At 40.7% G+C, this 18013-nt stretch overlaps 2 protein-coding genes across 2 annotated transcripts in view; one reads left to right on the top strand and one right to left on the bottom strand.

Moving 5' to 3' along the window:
• LYRM4 (LYR motif containing 4) overlaps window positions 1-2416 on the top strand; it is a 202380-nt gene extending 199964 nt beyond the window's left edge. The window contains exon 3 of the mRNA XM_003760210.4: window positions 1233-2416. Within this exon, the coding sequence (XP_003760258.1) occupies window positions 1233-1301 (69 nt within the window). The 3' untranslated portion in view covers window positions 1302-2416. The remainder of the gene's footprint in view (window positions 1-1232) is intronic.
• An 11384-nt stretch (window positions 2417-13800) lies between these two features.
• Window positions 13801-15462, bottom strand: PPP1R3G (protein phosphatase 1 regulatory subunit 3G). Its single transcript, XM_031946911.1, has one exon. It carries the CDS (start codon window positions 15076-15078, stop codon window positions 13879-13881), a length of 1200 nt encoding a protein of 399 aa, XP_031802771.1. The 5' UTR covers window positions 15079-15462; the 3' UTR covers window positions 13801-13878.
• Window positions 15463-18013: the final 2551 nt, after the last annotated feature.

An 18013-nucleotide genomic window follows, 5' to 3' on the forward strand; every position in this document is an offset into this window, starting at 1 on the left:
TTTTCCTCTCTCTCCTCTCTCCCTTTCTCTGTCTCCCTCACTCTGTCTCCTTCTCTCTCTCTCTCCCTTTCTCTTTTGGTCTCACTCTCTCATACTCTCTTTTTCTCTTTCTCTCTCTTTTTCATTCTCTCATTCTTCCTACTAATTTCTCTTTTTTTGTCTCTTTAGCCTCTATCTCTTTCACTCTCATTCACTTTTTTCCTTCCTACTTCTTTCTTTCTCTTTTTCTCTGTTTGTCTCTGTCTCTGGCATAGGAGAAGGAAAGGAGAAAATTTGGAACTCAAAATTTTATTTAAAAAAAAGGAATGTTAAAAATTTGTTTCCATGTAATTAGAAAAAGTAAAATATGCTTTTTAAAAAGAAAGAAAGACAAATTTGACAGCTGAGTAGAGGAAAGACTGGAGAGGGGAGTGATTTAGGTCAGAGAGACAAGCCAGCATCCTATATCAGTAGCCCAGGTATGAAGTTAGAAAAAAGGGAATGTTTGGGGGGGAAAAATACTTTCATTACCTAAAGTGTTTATTTCATAAAATTTTAGAACTCTAAAAACATATTTCTCTTCCCTCCTACATCATTCTCCTCCCATTCTCCCTAGCATCCTCCTTCTCCCTAGCTTCTACTCCCGCTGAGCTGTCCTAATGAAGCAGGAGGGAAGGATCACTAGATGCAAAGAATTCAGAGATTTCTACCTATCCATCAACAATGAAGTTTGGTTGTGGTAACACTGCCTTATTTCATTCTGCCTCCAATTGTAAATCTAATGAAACTCTTACTTAATGAAGATGTTCTTAAAGAGCTTGGAAAACAGGAAAATAAGGTTATAGTTGGTGTTTCTATCTCATTACAGGAAAAAAACATGCCTGTACGTGCATGGTGTGTGTGTGTGTGTGTGTGTGTGCAAAAGGGAGAGAGAGGAATGAGGAAGAAAAAGGAGAGAGAGAGGAGAGAGAGAGAGAGAGAATATGAGAATGGAAAGAATTGCAAATGGAAAATATTTTTCTAGATTTTTTTTCTCAAAGTAAGAGAAACACAATTTCAAGACTGAGATATAGGGAATAGCTACACCAAGTAAAAAGATAAATGTGATGAAAAATAGTGATGTCAGAGTACATTTCAAAAGGAGGAAATGATGAATTTTAACCTAAATTTTGAAATCTTTTTTTCTTTTTCTCTTGAAGTGCACATCCTTTTCCTGTATGCTTTCACTTAACATGTCTTTCATTTGTTTGCAGACCCACATTAGTGAATTGTACTCAACTGACAAGCTAATTATCGAGAAACAGAAGAAGCCCAGGACATAATCAAGTTGGGTGGCTCTCCAGCAGCAGTCATGGACCATCAGCAGCAGTCTGTGCCTAAGGATATCTCCCAGCATGCTTTCTGTTGCCTCTTATTTCACCTTTAAAAAGGCCTTGTTCTCTGCCAATAGAAGCTGAAAAACTGAAAAATGTTTCCAGTCTTTTGCTGCCTTAGTGGTAGATGACAATTCCTATGGCTCGTGTGCTAGTCAGTATAACTGGAGCTCAATCAAAATAGTCTAATATATTTTTTCACCTTCATGTTTTAGTTCAACACTTCTTATAGAGAATATTTCAAAACTGTGTTTCTTGGTCCTTTTGACAATAAAAAAAAAATGTATGTAAGACATTGTCTCACTTGTCCTACAGTACTTCCTACTCCAGTTGAATTTATCACAGTCTTACTTAGAAACTAAATTAAGCCTACTACACCTGATTACATTCTATTTTTTGACTATTGGTCTCTAAAACTCTCTTAAGACTTTAAAGTGTTTCAGTTTCATACTAATACTAATTCCTTGATGTCATAGGCCTGAAAAGAGGATAGTGGCAAGGGCAAGTCAAAGTACAGATGATGAGGAAGCTGGCTTAGAGTAGACACTCTAGAGGTAGTATCAATCACTGTAAATAAAATCCCCAGATAGAAAAGGAGGATATTGTGGAAAGAGCCCATGACTTAAGAATCTAAAGACCTGGATTAAAATACTGTAAGAATGTAAGCAATTACTTTCCTTTTTCTGGGCCTTTTCCCACCAGTAGTGAGGTTATTGGAAGGATTTGCAGGTGATATTTCTTTAGAAAATCTTCATTGAAGTATATTAGAAAGAAGGCTAAAAGAGATGGTAAAGAATAGGAGTCCGAGGGAGTGCTTCTAAATTGTATAATGACTGTACAGTTGTGGTATATAAATATGCTGAAATACTATTATACTGAACTCTTTTCAACATAATGACCAAGCAGGATTCTAGAGGACTTATTGCTAGCTGTCTCCTAATGGAGACATGAAGGATTCATAATACAAAATTAGACCCTTTTTTGGATGTTGTTTTTTGATTAACTACACCTGTTTCCAATGGGTGTTCTTTTTCTTCTATTCTCAGGTGAGGGGAAAAGGCTGGTTAAAAAAAAAAAAAAAGATCTTGTCTGATTAAAAAATATAAAATATGTGTGTGTGGTTTTTTTTTTTTTCCCCCAAAGGAAGCAAAGCTAGTTTTAAGCAATGAGGTGGCAGAGTGAGTGCATAGAGTACCGGACCTGGACTCTGAAAGAGTTGAGTCAAATTCACCCTCAGATCCTTACTAGATGTGACCCTGGGCAAGTCATTTAAACTCTGTCTGCCTCAGTTAACTCATGTGGTAAAATAGAGATAATAATAGCACCTGCCTCAAAGTTTTGCTGTGAAGATAAAATATTTGTAAATCCCTAAAGCATTGTATCAATGCTACTTGTGAGGATGATGATGAGGTAGAACATCTGAGTTTGAATTCTAGATTTGCAATAACAACATGTATGACCTTAGTCATTTAAACTTCCATGTGCCTTAGTTGTACAATGAGTGACCTTGGAGGATCGTCCCTTTCATCTGTAAATCTATAATCCTCTGATTTGCAAAAAGCAAAGATCAGATATTTGTGCCCATTAAAGAATGATGCTTTTGGCTTGAGGAGAACAAACATGAACTCCGATTCTTAAACATTTTCACTTGGCTTTGTGAAGTTCAGAAAGAATCAGTAAGAAAAGCAGGTTAAGACATTTTCCAATTTCCCCCTTACATTTGTACATTATGCTGAATAAATGTATTATTAATGACTTGGGGCTTGGGATAGAATCATATAAATATTTACAGGACCTAAAATAGCAAATCTGCCAGTGAGCTGGTTTTTAATTTAAGATCACAGCATGGTAAGCTAGGAGGGACCTTAGCAATGGAAAAGAGGCAAATGCAGCCCTTTCTCTTTCTCTGTCTCTCCTCCCTTTCTCTCCCTGTCTCTGTCTCTTTGTCTCCTCCCTTTCTCTGTCTTTGTCTCTCTCTGTGTCTCTGTCTCTGTTTCTTTCTCTATCTGTCTCTTTCTCTTGTTTCTCTCCTCCTTACCCTACATCCTATCTTGTGTCTTTATTGCTTCAGGTGTAAAAGTGATTTTCCTAAACAAAAGGTTGGATCATATCATCTCCTTATTCAATAAACTCCATTCCTCTTATCCCTTTTCACACTTCCAGGATCAAATAAAAAATTGTTTGGCATTCAAAGCCCCTTTATAACTTATTCCCAGTCCCCATCCCTGCCTTTTTAGTCTTCACCAAAAGTACTTTGTGCCCTTCCATCCAGTGCCATTGGCTTTCTAGATCTCCCACAAACAAAACACTCCATGTTTTGGCTGCAGCAATTTTCTCTGGCTGTCCCCCATGTCTGAAATGTTCTTGTTCCTCAACTCTACCCACTGGCTTCCTTTAATAATAGCTAATGTTTATAAAGTACTTACTATGTGCCAGGCACTGTGCTAAATGCTTTACAATTATCTCATTTGATCTTCACAACAGCTCCTAGGAGGTGGTGCTATTATTACCCCCATTTTACAAATAAGAAAACTGAGGCAAACAAATTAAGTGACTTGTCCAAGTTCACAGTGATTACTTGTCCCAGGCTATGTCTCAGAATATGAATTTCGGTCTTCCTTGACTCATGACCAAGCCCTTTATTCACTGTGCAGTAGCTGCCTTTAAAGACTCCATTAAAGTCTCCTTTTCTACAGGAAGCCTTTCCCAATTCCTCAGTTGTGGCACCTTCCCTCCATTAAACAGTTATCCTCTAAACAGCTTATCTGTACTGCTTTGTTTGCTTGTTGTCTTCCTCATTAGTTTGAAAGTTCCTTGAGGGCAGGGACTCTTATTTGCATTTTTTGGTATCCCCAGCACTTAGCATGGAGTCTGATGTATAATAGGCACTTAATAAATATTAACTGATTGAGGTGGCTATGTGGGTAGAAAAAGAGGTATCCAGAGGTAGAATGATGGGTAGCCTTTTGGGGTCATTTCCAAAAAGATCAGCTCCTTCTCTGAGAGACTGGTCTTAAAGATCAAGGTCTTAAACACCTGTTTTATCCTTGAGGCCCCTTGAGATGGGCTTTGCCATAGCTAAATTTGTGGAGAGGCAAGGGTAGTCCAGGCAAGACAGAACTAGTGTGGGGCTATATCGGTAAAGAGAAGGGGACCATGCAAGAGATCAACATAACTTGCCCACCTTGGAATGTTGGGGATGAGGAAGGGGCCAAGGATTACTCCAGAGCAAGAGGAGTGCCCTTAACAAAAGCAGGGAAGCTTGAAGAAGGGGGAGGTTAACCGAGAAGATTATCAGTTCTAATTTGGATGCATAGACATTAGGATGAAGAAAAGTCCAGGAGATACCCAGCAGGCAGACAATGATGCAGGACTGATCAGTCAGCTTGATCTGCTCACAGATGATATTGGAAACCATGGTGATAGATGAGGTCACCAAAGCTGCTTCCATTACCAAAACTTCCATTTTTCTAATATAGATGAGCTTTGCTAGGTCTTAGAAGAACAATATCCAGTTAAGTAAAATCACACCAAAAATTCTATAGTGGTGGCTTGGGTTAATAGTTTAGTTAATCAGTAAATTAACAATATTTTTATTTTGATAAGAGGATGGACTAGAAATCTTTTAATGTCACTTGCTTCTAAGATTCAGTGATTTTAAGTGCTTGTTGAATGCCTACTTGTGTCTCAAGATATAGAAAATTCTCTCAATAAGATTTGTCTAGCTAGGGAAACTAACATCAACAAAAACCTAGCATTTTATAATCGTTTCAGTTTATACAGTGCTTCCAGAATGTTATTTTATCCTGTTAGAAAGTAGGTGCTATAATTGTCCCCATTTTACAGATAAACTGAAGATGTGATTATATAACTTGTCAGAGTTCACACAGCTCATAAGTGTGTGATGCTAGATTGGAACTAGATTCTGACTCTGAGTCCAGTACTCTACCTACTGTGCTAAGACTTAGTTCCCTACTAGACAAAATTAACATGCATGAAAAAATTGGAAAACAATGACTAGTATCCTGTGTTTACCATGACGTGGAACTGGACTTGGGGCGCTAGGTGGCCCAGTGGAGAGTGCAGACTGGAGTCGGGAAGACTCATCTTCCTGAGTTCCAATGTGGCCTCAAAAATACATATTTACTTAGCTATGTGACCCTGGACAAGTCACTTAATTTTGCTTCAGTTTCCCCAACTGTAAAAGTTGCTGGAGAAGGAAATGGGAAATCGCTACAATACCTTTGTCAAGAAGAAAATCCCAAATGGGGTCACAGAGAATCAAACACAATTGAAAATGAGTAAGGAATAACAACAAAGTCCTGGCCTTAAAGTCAGAAAAATCCAAGTTCTGGTAAAGATCAAGGAAAGATCCTTTGTCAGAAATAACAAGGAATAATTGATGATCTCTAGTAAAAGTTTCAATAAAGTGACAGGAAGGCAGCCAGACTGAAGTCCAATTTGGAGAGAGAAAACAAACTACTAATACCCAAATCACATCATTTATAAGGGGAAAAATAACTTACCTGGGGCAGCTAGATGGTGCAATGGATAGAGCACCAGACCTGAGTTCAAATTGGCCTAAGATTTAACACTTCCTAGCTGTGCGACCCTGGGCAAGTCCCTTAACCCCCATTGCTTCAGCTAAATATATAAATAACTTTATCTACACAGGCACCAGAGAATATTATGTTTTCTGCGCTGATGTTATGATCTCCAATTTTGCATTTTACTTAAGATATGACTTCTATATGAACATATGAGAAAATATGCTTTTCTTTGGTGAATTTGTATATAATACTTTATGTCAGCTGGATTGTACCCCAAATAAAAATCTATATAGAATCAGATTCACTTTTATCTCTTTAATCATAACAACTAGTATCTGAAGGCTTCAACAACTTCAAATCTGACAGAGCTTTTGATCATACGTTAATTTACAAAATAAAACAAGAAACTTGATTTTTCAAACATCTTTATTCATGTCATGGCTGTGAACTCAATAGTTTTTAAGGCTGGCACAAAACAAAATTAATTCAGAACATTGGCACGAGAGAGAGTGTGTGTAAAAGTACCTGAGAAAAGGAGAAGATATTTTCAAACTACAAAGGCATCTCTGACCTTTTAAAAATCCAAAAGGAAAGTCAGGAACATATTTTGCTTCCAGCAGTTCTAAGCTTAAATAAACAGTTTCAAAATTATTACAAAAGGTGATATTTGCTTGGTAAATCACACTGGTGAATCCTAAAACTAAACTTAAGTAGATTACTTTCACATTAGGAAGAATTCCTTAAAGTTTCAGGTAATTACACAAAAATATACAAGTAAAATAGTAGCCTTAATCTTATCACTGCTGTGTTTTTGAAAATTGAAAGTTTGCCAGGGAGTTCTAATAACAATCCCCAAAGCAGGTGATTACCAATTCTATATATTCTCTCCCCAGTGGAGAGAAACCCTAAAATAATGACTGATTCTCACCAACACATCAGAAACAGAAGGCTGAGTAGACAGAATACAAGAAAAGCATTTGAGACATTTAAAATTCCAATTTCACATTAGGTTAAGCTAAGACACATTCTTTGACCCCAAAGAAATAGGGTTTAAAATACTTGTGACAAGAACACTTAAGGAAAATTACAGCACCAGCAGTTTAAAAAAAAAAAAAAAAAAAAAAAAGGAAGGCTCTTGGTAGGATAGATAGAAAACTATGACTGAGTGAGCTATGATTTAATAAAATATATCTCCCTAACCTATACATCTGAAAGCATGATATTATATAATGAAGATTTTAATATAGGCTTTTACTGTAATTCCACTCAGTGCCCTTCTCTTATATTATCTCTTTGTAAAGGACCTTGCTTCAAGATATTACAAAAAGTAATTACTCAGTTCAAATTCCAAGTTTGAAAAATTCACATTTCCTGTGCTACTGAGTAAATTGGCTGGTGGCAGAGGCCACAATGACTGTTTGATTAAGCCAGGGCCTGCTACTCCCACTCCTGAGCTAAGCAAGAATCACCAGTGATTGCAACATCCATATTTTCAATAGCAAAGAAGAAGGTTCTGAATGAAGAGCCAGGTAGTTTCTCTCTGGGGGCAGGTGGATAGAGCGCCAGGCCTGGAGTCAGAAAGACTTGAGTTCCTAAATTCTAGCCTCAGACACTTAGCTATGTGATCCAGGGCAAGTCCCTTCACACCATTTGCTTCAGTTTCCTCATCTGTAAAATGGGTTCGGAGAAGAAAATGGCAAATCACTCATGTCTTTTGCTAAGAAAACCCCAAATGGAGTCACAAAATGCCAAAAACTACTAAAAACAAACAAAAACACAGTTTAAGGCAGAATTAGGGATAACTACACAGATATCCAAGAAGCCTGGACATCAGAAATCCCTGGGCTTGGATCAATGGAAGAATACTTGCAAGAGGCATTTATTAAGTACTTATCGACCCTGTGCACAAGACTGAACAGAACTGGATTTAACTGTCTACTTTGGTAGATACAGTTCCATGAATTCAAGCCAGTTTTTCAAAAGAATGTGCTCTTACAAACCATGCTGTCATGTAAATAAATCCATTTTATTATGGCTTGCTGCTAAGTTGTACAATAAAATCCCAAATAACTCAGAAAGATCCATTTCTAGTTGTGATTTAAAGTAAAAGCTATCTTAAATATGTATCAAATAATTCTTTCAAGATATAATTTGTTGCCTGTGCATACATAGTATGTGTTTGTGTGTCCCCTTCTATACTGAAAGTTCTTTGAGGCTAGAGACAGTATACTGTACATAGCCAAACTTTGCCTCCCCCCCTCCCTCAGGCCTAGTATAGTGATTTATATATAATAGACTTTTAATAAGTGTTTATCCTGTGGATAAAGAGATAAAAAGATGGAAATCAAAAGGCAAATGAAGGAATAATATACTAAATTCAAAGGCCTGTGATTTCAAAAGAAAAATCAACTTAATGAGAACCTAGACTAAGCCTGGGGTATTTACTTGAATTATGAAGCAGGGTCATGTAAAGGGTCCATCCTGTTTCTGGTTTAAAAAAATTTTTTAATGGATACTATATTGTTCATGAACAAAACTGAAAGTAAAACATTAAGGTGGTTTGGGCTCACTAAAATACTTCCTAACATGTTATGTTACAAGGTGAGAATTTAAAGAATCAAACTGTTAGCCGGCAGTAATGACTCTTTGCAGCTACAGAGTATGTGGAAGGACACTTTTACTCCCACGGAATACAAGAAGTCTCCCCACATATGTCAAGAGAAGAGCTGAAATCACAAATCTCCTAGATAGTACTGGGTAAAGAAAAAGATCCTTTTAAAAGATTATTCTCTCCTTGAATGTAAATTCTCATCAGCTTTAGTAGTATGCTCCCTTGACACACATAACTCTGTATTAAAAACATCTGCAATGAAAACATATTCATGAATTTTTAAACTCAAAAATATCTAAATGCTCCAAACAGCTCATTTTAGATTCCTAGTTTACTTGGTTTGTATTTTTCAACCCTTATTTGACATTCCAATGATCAGAATGATTCTTTTAAATCCCCACTTGCTATTTTCTATAAGTAGTATCAGATAAACTATTTAAATGACAGGGGGCTGAGCAATACTACTATAAATGAGATGGGTAAACACCATCAGCAGAGGCATCTCAATGATCTATTTAAAAACAAAACTCATTTCCATTAGTTATCCCCAAATGATTTCCATGTTTCTAATGATGTTTGTTTTTAAATACATTTTCTAATTGAAGTCTCTGTACTGATTGCTTATTTGAAAATGCTGCTTATTTTCTTATAATCTTTACTCCTTTCTCCAACTACCCTGATCTTAGATCTTTCGGAATTTATATTCAGTTGAGATACTGCTCAGGTTTCTTTTTGCCAAAAGGGGCCTGTTCATAACCAGCCAAGGTCAAAAAAATTACTTTATAAAATACAAATGCAAAGTCTCCTGAAAAAGAGTTAAAAGGGCTTAACAGCTCTAGAGGAGTACTGTTGATCCAAAGAGTAGGCAGGAAACATGCTTAGAGACCTCGACTTTGGATTAAGGGTCATTAAAATTGAGTACTTATTAAAGAGTTTTAGAGACTTCCAGTTAGGTGACAGTCATCAAGAAAATCAAATGAACACAGTTTTCCTTCTGATCTTGAATGATGGCTAGACACATGTTACATGGTCTTGAACAGATGGCTAGGGTCAAGCTCTCCCCAAAAGCATATGGACATTTGCCCATATACCTAGCTGGTAACTAGCACTTTTTCCATATGGAAGGAAGGAGAGGACACAATCCAAACGTTAGGCTCCTCCTAGCTCCTTGCCCTACTGATAGCATTTAAGCACATCATCAAACCTTGTAGCCCCAGGTATGGAATTCTGCCGGGTGGCTTAGACTTCTGGGATTTAAGGTCGGAGGCTGGTCTGAAAGTGAGTGGATTGTTTTTTGAGTGTCACTTGTGTGAATACTTCTTCAGCACTAATTATTTCTACCACAGGCCTCCTTTTCCAATCTAGAAATCTTTTATCCCCAGCCATATGTAAATGTGGGATTGCAATCCCACCGGTTGTAATAGACCCACAACTTCTTTCATGTCAGAGAAAAGGAAACAATGATTTCCCTCCATCTGGCAGATATTAACAGCATTGACAGGCAGCACATGATAGAAATCACAACAATCCTACAAATGCTGTAAATCCACATGACTTTAAAGAAGTAAAACATCAAACTGAGTCAGGACTTCAAAACCAAAATTAACATTCTAAAATTATCCATGCGCTGCTTTTATACTACAATGTCTGGGAAAGGATGTTGTTACAAGATGACTAGAAATGAATTGCATCTTTTCGAGCTCTCAAACAATGGAACAGGAAATCTCTGCTTCAGTGAGATTTGACATCTTTATGGTAGGGATGAAGGAACCAGATTTCAAGGTAAGAACTCACTACTGGGTTTCTCGACTGTCAGTATGAAGAAAGGGGTTGAGAAAGCCATAATAGAATACTAGGAATTTAATTGATCACAGGAACAGTGGTTCGAAGAAATTGAAGCCCAGAGCACTATATCAAGATCATCAAAAATCCTAATTAGAAAAATCTGGATGGAATATAAGCTTCTTGAAGGCAAGAAATATTGGATCTTTTCATTTGCATCCCCAGCCCCTAGCCCTGCACATAACTTGTTTGTTGATTGAATGACTGATGTGAGGAAGCTGATTAATACTTAGGACTATCCAAGGAAGTAACTGAAAAGTCAAAACATCCTTACCTCAGACAAGACCCAAATTGTCCTCTAGTTAATGGCTATAAGTTCTATTTGCAGAGCCTGCCTCTATGACTCAGGTTCCCCAAATTTTACTTCAGGATCTACCTACTACTGGCTAGCCATGTTACATTTCTTCACCTCTTTTGAGTCTGTTTCCACATCTATCAGAGGGCTCCTAGTTCTAACATTCAATGATCAAAATAAACTGAACTTTGGTGTCCGTGTAAAAACTGATTGTCCTGTGCAAATTCACCTCACAGCAATTCATTGTGTAGCCAGCGTTTTCCTTTTTGACTCAGGGAACAAGCTAAATCACAAAAATAAGACATTTGAGGAGAATCAGTTTGTTAGATTGGGTCCCTCTTAAATTCTACCAGAGAAATGTAACGAAACCTCAATAATCTACCCATTTCTTCCTAAATATTTAAAACTGATGAATGAAAAGTTTCACCATTATATAAATGGTGAATTCACTATTTTAGGTTCAAATTCAGTAGCAGAGTCATGTGACCTCAGATATAGCCAAGATCTGTCTCTGGAAGTTTATTGTTTCTGTATGTTCCAGTAATGACAAATGACAGCAAAGCGGAATTAGTTAATTAGATATTCAATCTTTTGTCACTGGAGCTCCATGACTATTTTAAATTATTAAAGTACTAAAGTGAATAACATTTACTGAAGAAGAGATGGAATAATGCTGCAAAAAATAAATCTCCGTGTGTGTGTGTGTGTGTGTGTGTATTTTAGTGTATTTGGGAATACATATACCTCCCATTCTTTTACCTCAGAAACACTGCACAGGCTTTAAATTGCTCATTTTAGCCCCTCTTAAAATTTTACATTTCAGTGTAAAATACTTAAGTGATTTACAATACAAACTGAGATACTTCAAAATAAAGTTGTCTAACTGATAATTTTCAGTTGACTTCAAGTAATTTTACAAAAATATATCCCAATTTCCACAAAAGGCATGAGTATTAACAATACTTCTCACAGTTCAATAATTTTGAAAAATTAGGTTTGAAGTTTTCTCAGAGAACATTGAAGATATGTTTTAGTTGTTAGCTATGCTTACGTGTTGATATTATGATTATTTACTTTTAAATGATGATTATTTATTTTATAATAAGAGGGTAATCTAAAAGGTAAAAATGTAAAAACCCAAACCTGTTTTTAAAAAAGTGTCATTTGCTTTTTATGAGTATTTGGTTTAAATTTCTGTTACTATAATCATTTCTTAAATAAGTTTGCATCTGAGTTAATGAGGTACGTGACTGTTCATAATTAAAATATTAAATTACTTTAGTTTTATGAAAATGTATCCGATGACATTTAAGTTGGAAATTCTGACTACCAAATCACATGCCCTTATTAATTATTTGTATTAATATATTTGCTGGCTGTACCCATAAAAATAAAGGACATCTGTCCAAAAATAAATTTCCTGAACATCTCTGTAGTCTAAGATATTGAATGCTTTGAGACAAGAAAATATGAAAGAGAATCATCACGTTTTCCATGAAGCTACAAAGACTCCATGGAAAACATGATTTATGCCATACTTCAGATACATTGGTTTGTTATCTGTTGTAAATTAGACTATAATTAAAAAGGGAACTATTGAATTAATAATACAAGGGACTAATAACAAATGACTTGAGGTTTTGATGGGAGTACTAATTCTAACCAAAATCACTAACGTAAAAAGTTTGAAAGTGTTGACTATGAGAAATTTATTGTGGCAAAATCCACCAAGAAAAAGCTTAACTTCCATTATGAGGGCATTATTGGTTGCTGTTTCTCCATAATACTGCAGGGATGCCCATAAATATTATAAACAGCTATAATTCCACACATAACTAATTTTACTGGGCAAACAATGGAGTTCCAATTAGAGAAAATGGAAACTAGTACATAAACTCTGAAGGACAGAGAGTGAATTCAACTCATCTAGGTACTTAACTGATTTCATTTACTAAACTAGGCTTCACCTTTTACTGTCAAATTATTATTGAGCTGCCTTCCTTCCAGGAAAACAACCTTTAAGTGGTTTTCCATCCCAGGTCTTTAAAGAGGATCCAAAATATCTAATTGCAAAGCTAATTTAGCAGTTGAAATCAAACTACTGTTAAAAGTTTTCTCCACTTGCCCACATAGGCCAACTAAAAATAATCTACTAAACATATTAAGTAATTGCCTCCAATTAAAAAATAGGTATTTTAGCTAGGGCTGGCAGAAATTAAGCATTTCGGTGCATACTGGAAAACCAGAGCTTTTCCATATGGGGAGAGGAAATCAAAGTTTTAAAAACACTGAGAATAATTAAAGTGCATATATTATCAACTGGACAAATCCTGTCAGTCAAGGCCTTTAAAATTTGAGGGCAGCAAAAGTAGGAAACACAATTCAATGAGCATCCTATTGCCCTTAAAAATACTTCTTTATAGAAAACATTCAAAAAAAAAAAATGGGTGAGCTACACAGCTTCAAGTGCGGAGGTAAAGAATCTTGGGCATTTAACAGTTCACAGTGGAAGAAATCTACATGTGCTACAAACTTTTCTGAGAAATAGATGTGTTTCAGGTCCAGAGCAACCCTCGAGATTCCCTGGACAGATGTCCCCCTCAGCTTTGGGGCTAACCATAAAAGACCCGGAGGCAGGGCCCTCTTTTTCCTATGGTTTATATTGGTAGTTTCTTGTTTTCTCTGGGCCAGTGGCCCATGGTTTCCAAGGAACGAGGCCAGTGCAACGTCCTTTAGTTAAAACAACTTTCCAGTACTTTACAAGGCATCCTTTCCCCAGGGCAAAAAAAGCTTCTTTCTCACGAGTTCTGGCTCTATTCCCGGAAACTCTCCATCAACTTTCTTCATTCACAGGATCTCCTTTGCTTGGAGAAAGAGGGACTGTTCCCCTACCTTGGCTAGTATCTTCTTCCCAAATTTCCAACCTCACACCCCATAACAAGCACAGCTTTCGAAGCTTCTTTACATTCCCTTCTCCTCCCCCTCAAAAAAACCCCAAGTTGATGAAAAATGGGATCACCCGGAAAGTTCCCATAACCTCACACCCCCCCGAGCTGAGTCTGTAAGTCAACCAAAAGCGATCCAAAGTGTTCTCAGGCTTACTCCTGCCTCCTCTCGCCATCCTTCCTCAACCTGCCCTCCCCCCGAGTCTTCCAGTCTGACCACCAGACAAATGTTTGCCTTTGGGAGCAAGAGGAAAGAGGCGGGGACCGCGGTTCCGCGAGGGCCCTACAGGCCGCCCTCGGCAGGCGCGGGGCCGGGAGGCGGCAGCGGGCGGCTTCTGGGAGAGTAGCGCAGGGTGTAATTGGCCCCGGCGTTGTTGTCCCAGAACTCGCCCAGCGCGCAGCGGTAACAGACCGCGAAGTGGACCTCGCAGGCTTGCTGCTCCTCCCCGTCCCCCAGCAGCCCCGGAGGCAAGTACAGGGAGAAGTGAAAGCGCTCGGTGTCGGGCTCGGGGGGGTCCCCGGCCGCCGCCTCGGGTCCCCCGGGGCCCGAGTCCCGGCGACTCGGTCCGCTTCGCTCCTCCGGCCCCCGCGCCGGTGCCGGCCGGCCGGGCTGCAGCGTGGCGGGCACGTCCAGGAAGGAGCGCCATTCGGTGAAGGTGTAGCGCACGGTCACGTCCCGCGGCCCGGAGCAGCTCAGCACCCGGCCCGAGCCCTTCACTTCGTCGGCGGGAGGCGCGCCGCACTCCACCCGCTCCAGGCACACCCGCTGCAGATGGAGGCGCTCGGAGGCTGTGGCTCCCCCGGGCCGGGGCAGCTGGAAGAGAGGCTGCAGGCGGGGCAGGGCCGGGGCCGGGGCTCCGGCTGGGCTGGGGCGGCTCCCCTGCGGCAGGAGCGGGGAGAAGGCCACCGCCAACAGGTCCCCGATCTGCTCCAGGTCCCGCTCCCGCATGGGGAAGCTCTTGAGGCGAGAGAGCACGGCTGGGGGCACCTGAGGCTCCTCGGCCGCGCTGAAGTGCTTTACGCTGGCCAGGCTGAGCCCCAGAGAATCCGCGAACTGCACCCGCTTCTTGCACTTAGTGCAACAGGCTCCGGGGCTCAGCAGCTCCTCCTCTCGGTCCCCTGAGCCCCACTCGGCCCCGGGGTCCTCGGACTGAGGCTGCAGCCGCTGCCGCTGCAGTAGCTTGGCTGCTTCCAGAATGGGGCTCGGAGGCAGGGAGAAGGAACGGGCACGGCAGCAGCGTCGGGCATCCAGCAGTTCCTGCTCCAAGAAAGTGGCATCTCTTTCGGGCACTTGGGGGCTGCTCCTAGGCCGAGAGGGCGGGCTCCGAGCCGGAGCGTCCGGGCAGTTGTGGCAGCTACCGCCGCCGCCCTCTCCCAGCTGTAAGGCTCCCGGATCGGGGCTCTCTTCAGCTGGCGGTAGTTCTCCGTGGGGCATAGACCCCGAAGGCTCCAAATTCAGGATGCGGGGAGCCTGGGTCTCCATAGAGTTACTCGACACGAACTGCTCCCCAGGGGGACGCTTGGACTGGGCAGCTTCTTTCCTCCAGGCTCTCTCGTGAACTCGAGACCTTCCTGGCTAGCCTCAGGATTGTAGGAGAAAAACTCCCTCAGGGCTTAACTCTCCCCAACCCCCAAATCTGCCCGAGGCTCTGTCCGAGAGCTGTTCCACTTCGGAGTCTCGGGTTTTAGCTAAAATTGAAACAGAAAAGGGGGGGAAAGCTGGGATGGGAGGAGGGAATCAACGGAAGGATAACCCTTCTATGGATCCAGTACTGGGATCGACCTGTGATGGGCTGTGGGAGGGACCTATTTACTGGGAAGGGGAGACTTCACCGTCGCTCTACCTGGGGGGGCCTCCCGGAGCAAGGTTTTCTGGCATGGGTTCAACTCACATGGTTCAATTCGGACACTTCAAAACATGTACGCAATTTAGGAGGCGTTGTGGGCGGGATTGTGGAATAACCCTGAGTTAAGAGGGAGAATAAAACTACTTGACAGCAAAATGATTTTCCTCGAATACCAAGAAGAAATTTAGTACCGTGTCCTGGGCAAATATCGGCCCCTCTGCAGTTATTCGCTTCTCGGTATCATAAAGATAACCACAGCATCCTCTTCCTGTGACTATAGTGTGAATCAAATAAGATAATGTATATGAAGCACTTTATACATCTTAAAAGGCCGTATAAAAGTTGAACTATGATTGCCTGGGGGTACAGTAATTTATACCACTTTCACTTTCCTCAGGATTACATCTTGTTTTATAAAGTGAATGAAGAAAAATGTTGCAGATGATTGACTACAGCGGTCAAAACCGCACACATCCCTTTGCGGGTGAAAGGTTGGACTCCTGCGGGTCTCCTCCAGATGGAAACCAGTTCTGGGCACGGGGAATCCATCCTGGTTGTACATCTCCAAATCAGACAAATGAAAACCTCGTTAAAAAGACATAGGCTCAGGTCTGTGGGGTGTGTGTGTGTGTGTGTGTGTGTGTGTTGTTGGTATTAATTTTGATGGATAAGTAGGTTCTACCAACACTTTGCTAATAAATCTGGACCCTTTCATACCCTTATACCTATCCTTAGATATTCTTCTTTCTAAGTTGTTCCAAAACCCGGAGGCTCTGAGCTACCTACCAAACACTAACTGGGATTCCGACCCGAGGAAAACTGATCAGAGTCGAGTCTCTCTTTAAGGGGGCGCGTGCGGTGCAGATGAAATTTAGGAAGGAGGCTACCAGAGATGAGAGCGCTGGGAGGCAAAGGAAAGGCCGAAATTGGAACTCTCCGCGGAAGTCGAACTAGAAGGGGGTGTGTAAACCGAGAAGGAGGTGTGTCTGGAAGGAAGGCAGGGAGCTCTTTTAGCAGAGGAAATACAGTAAGACATTGACCACCGACTTCGGTGCACGTACCCTCCCTCCTCCCTTTCCCCTCCCGCCTGGGCTGCGCCCTAACACGCAGCCCCAGCAAAACTCATGGCCTGCTTCCTGGGTAGGACGCTAGACAGTAGCCTAACTTTTAGGGCAATGCACAAGCTGCCCGGTGGTGGGGGGCGGAACAGCCGGGAGAAGAGAAACAGGACTTGGAAGCAGGATGGAGAGAAAGGGAGGAGAATGGGGAGGGAAGAGAGGGCTCCGTGCAAAGCCAGCCTGAGCAGGAGAATCGCCTCTCCTACTAGACATAACCCTTCTTCCCGGGCGCCTCTCCATTCTGGCATCTTTCCAGAGTATATGCCCTCAGACAGAAACAGTGTTTCTTGACCTAGGGAATCTAATCAACCTCCGCAGCCCAGGCTGGAGCTGACAGGGACAGTTTCTGGCGCCCGAAGCAAGCACCAGGACTAGGAGGACGCTTTCCCCTCTGCCCCTCCCTGTTTAGTTTACTTTGGTCTCCACTTCCACTGGGGTATAGAGGGGAATACTCCATATTCCACTGGGCAATCTTTAAACACGCAAAGGGGATGTGTGGTTGGATCAGTTTTGTTTAAAGAGAAACTAGTAACGACTGTAGATGTGTAGAAAAGACGGGAACAAGGCACTAGAATTTCTGATAAATATTTCTCTGCATATATATTATGATATATGTAGAAATAATTATGTAATAAAATAAGTGTATAAATAAACCGCTCTGTACCAAAATAACCTTAGCTCAGGCAATTTTTCCATTCCTAGGGATAAAATCGAACTAGGGATTAAAAGCAAGAAGTTTAAAAGGGTGGGCGACTGAATTGCCCAGTAGAGGAAGAGATAAACTGCCTTAGGTAGAAGTCAAAGAATTCACCGAGAACGGTCAGCCCCCTGTGTGTGGTTTGGCTGGAATTTGTTCTAGCGCCTTTCCAGGTATAACTAATGAGTTGGATGAGTTATGTGATCCTCACATTTCCCAGAGCATTTTGTAAGGCTCCTTCCTTTGCTCCTGTATTCACTACTTTTTGTTTAAATTACCTTCGAATTTTACAGGTAGTTGATTTAAAAAAGCATTTCCTCCAGCTTCTTCCCTTTCCTCTTCCACCCCACTCCACTCCCGGTCTTGATGAGCTTAAGGAGAGACAAGCTTTGGAGACTTTTATTGTAAAGGAATAATCAGAGGCCTTCAAGCTGAAGAGGGGACCCCGAACCTCTAAAAATCCTTGGAGAAAATCTCCTGTAAGAAGAAGCAAACCATCAGTGAGGTCTTGTGAAGGCAGATGATTAGATAGGTTCAAGGATGTTCATTTAGTATACACACATACAAATATACATGTATACATATGTCTATACAAAAGTATTAGACACACACACATATATGTATATATATATTCACATATATATATTTTGCATATACATAGATATTTGCTCTGGCAGCTTGTTTGCTGACGGATCTTCTAGCCTCTGGCTGCCTTTCCTGCACTATTGTGTCCTCTGAGGCATCTACTAATCTGAT

The sequence above is a fragment of the Sarcophilus harrisii genome, chromosome 1 (genome assembly GCF_902635505.1).
Source record: "Sarcophilus harrisii chromosome 1, mSarHar1.11, whole genome shotgun sequence".
NCBI lineage: Eukaryota > Metazoa > Chordata > Mammalia > Dasyuromorphia > Dasyuridae > Sarcophilus > Sarcophilus harrisii.

Excerpts from the sequence above, each read along its gene's own strand:
- PPP1R3G (XM_031946911.1), bottom strand. The coding sequence starts at position 15,078 with ATGGAGACCCAGGCTCCCCGCATCCTGAATTTGGAGCCTTCGGGGTCT.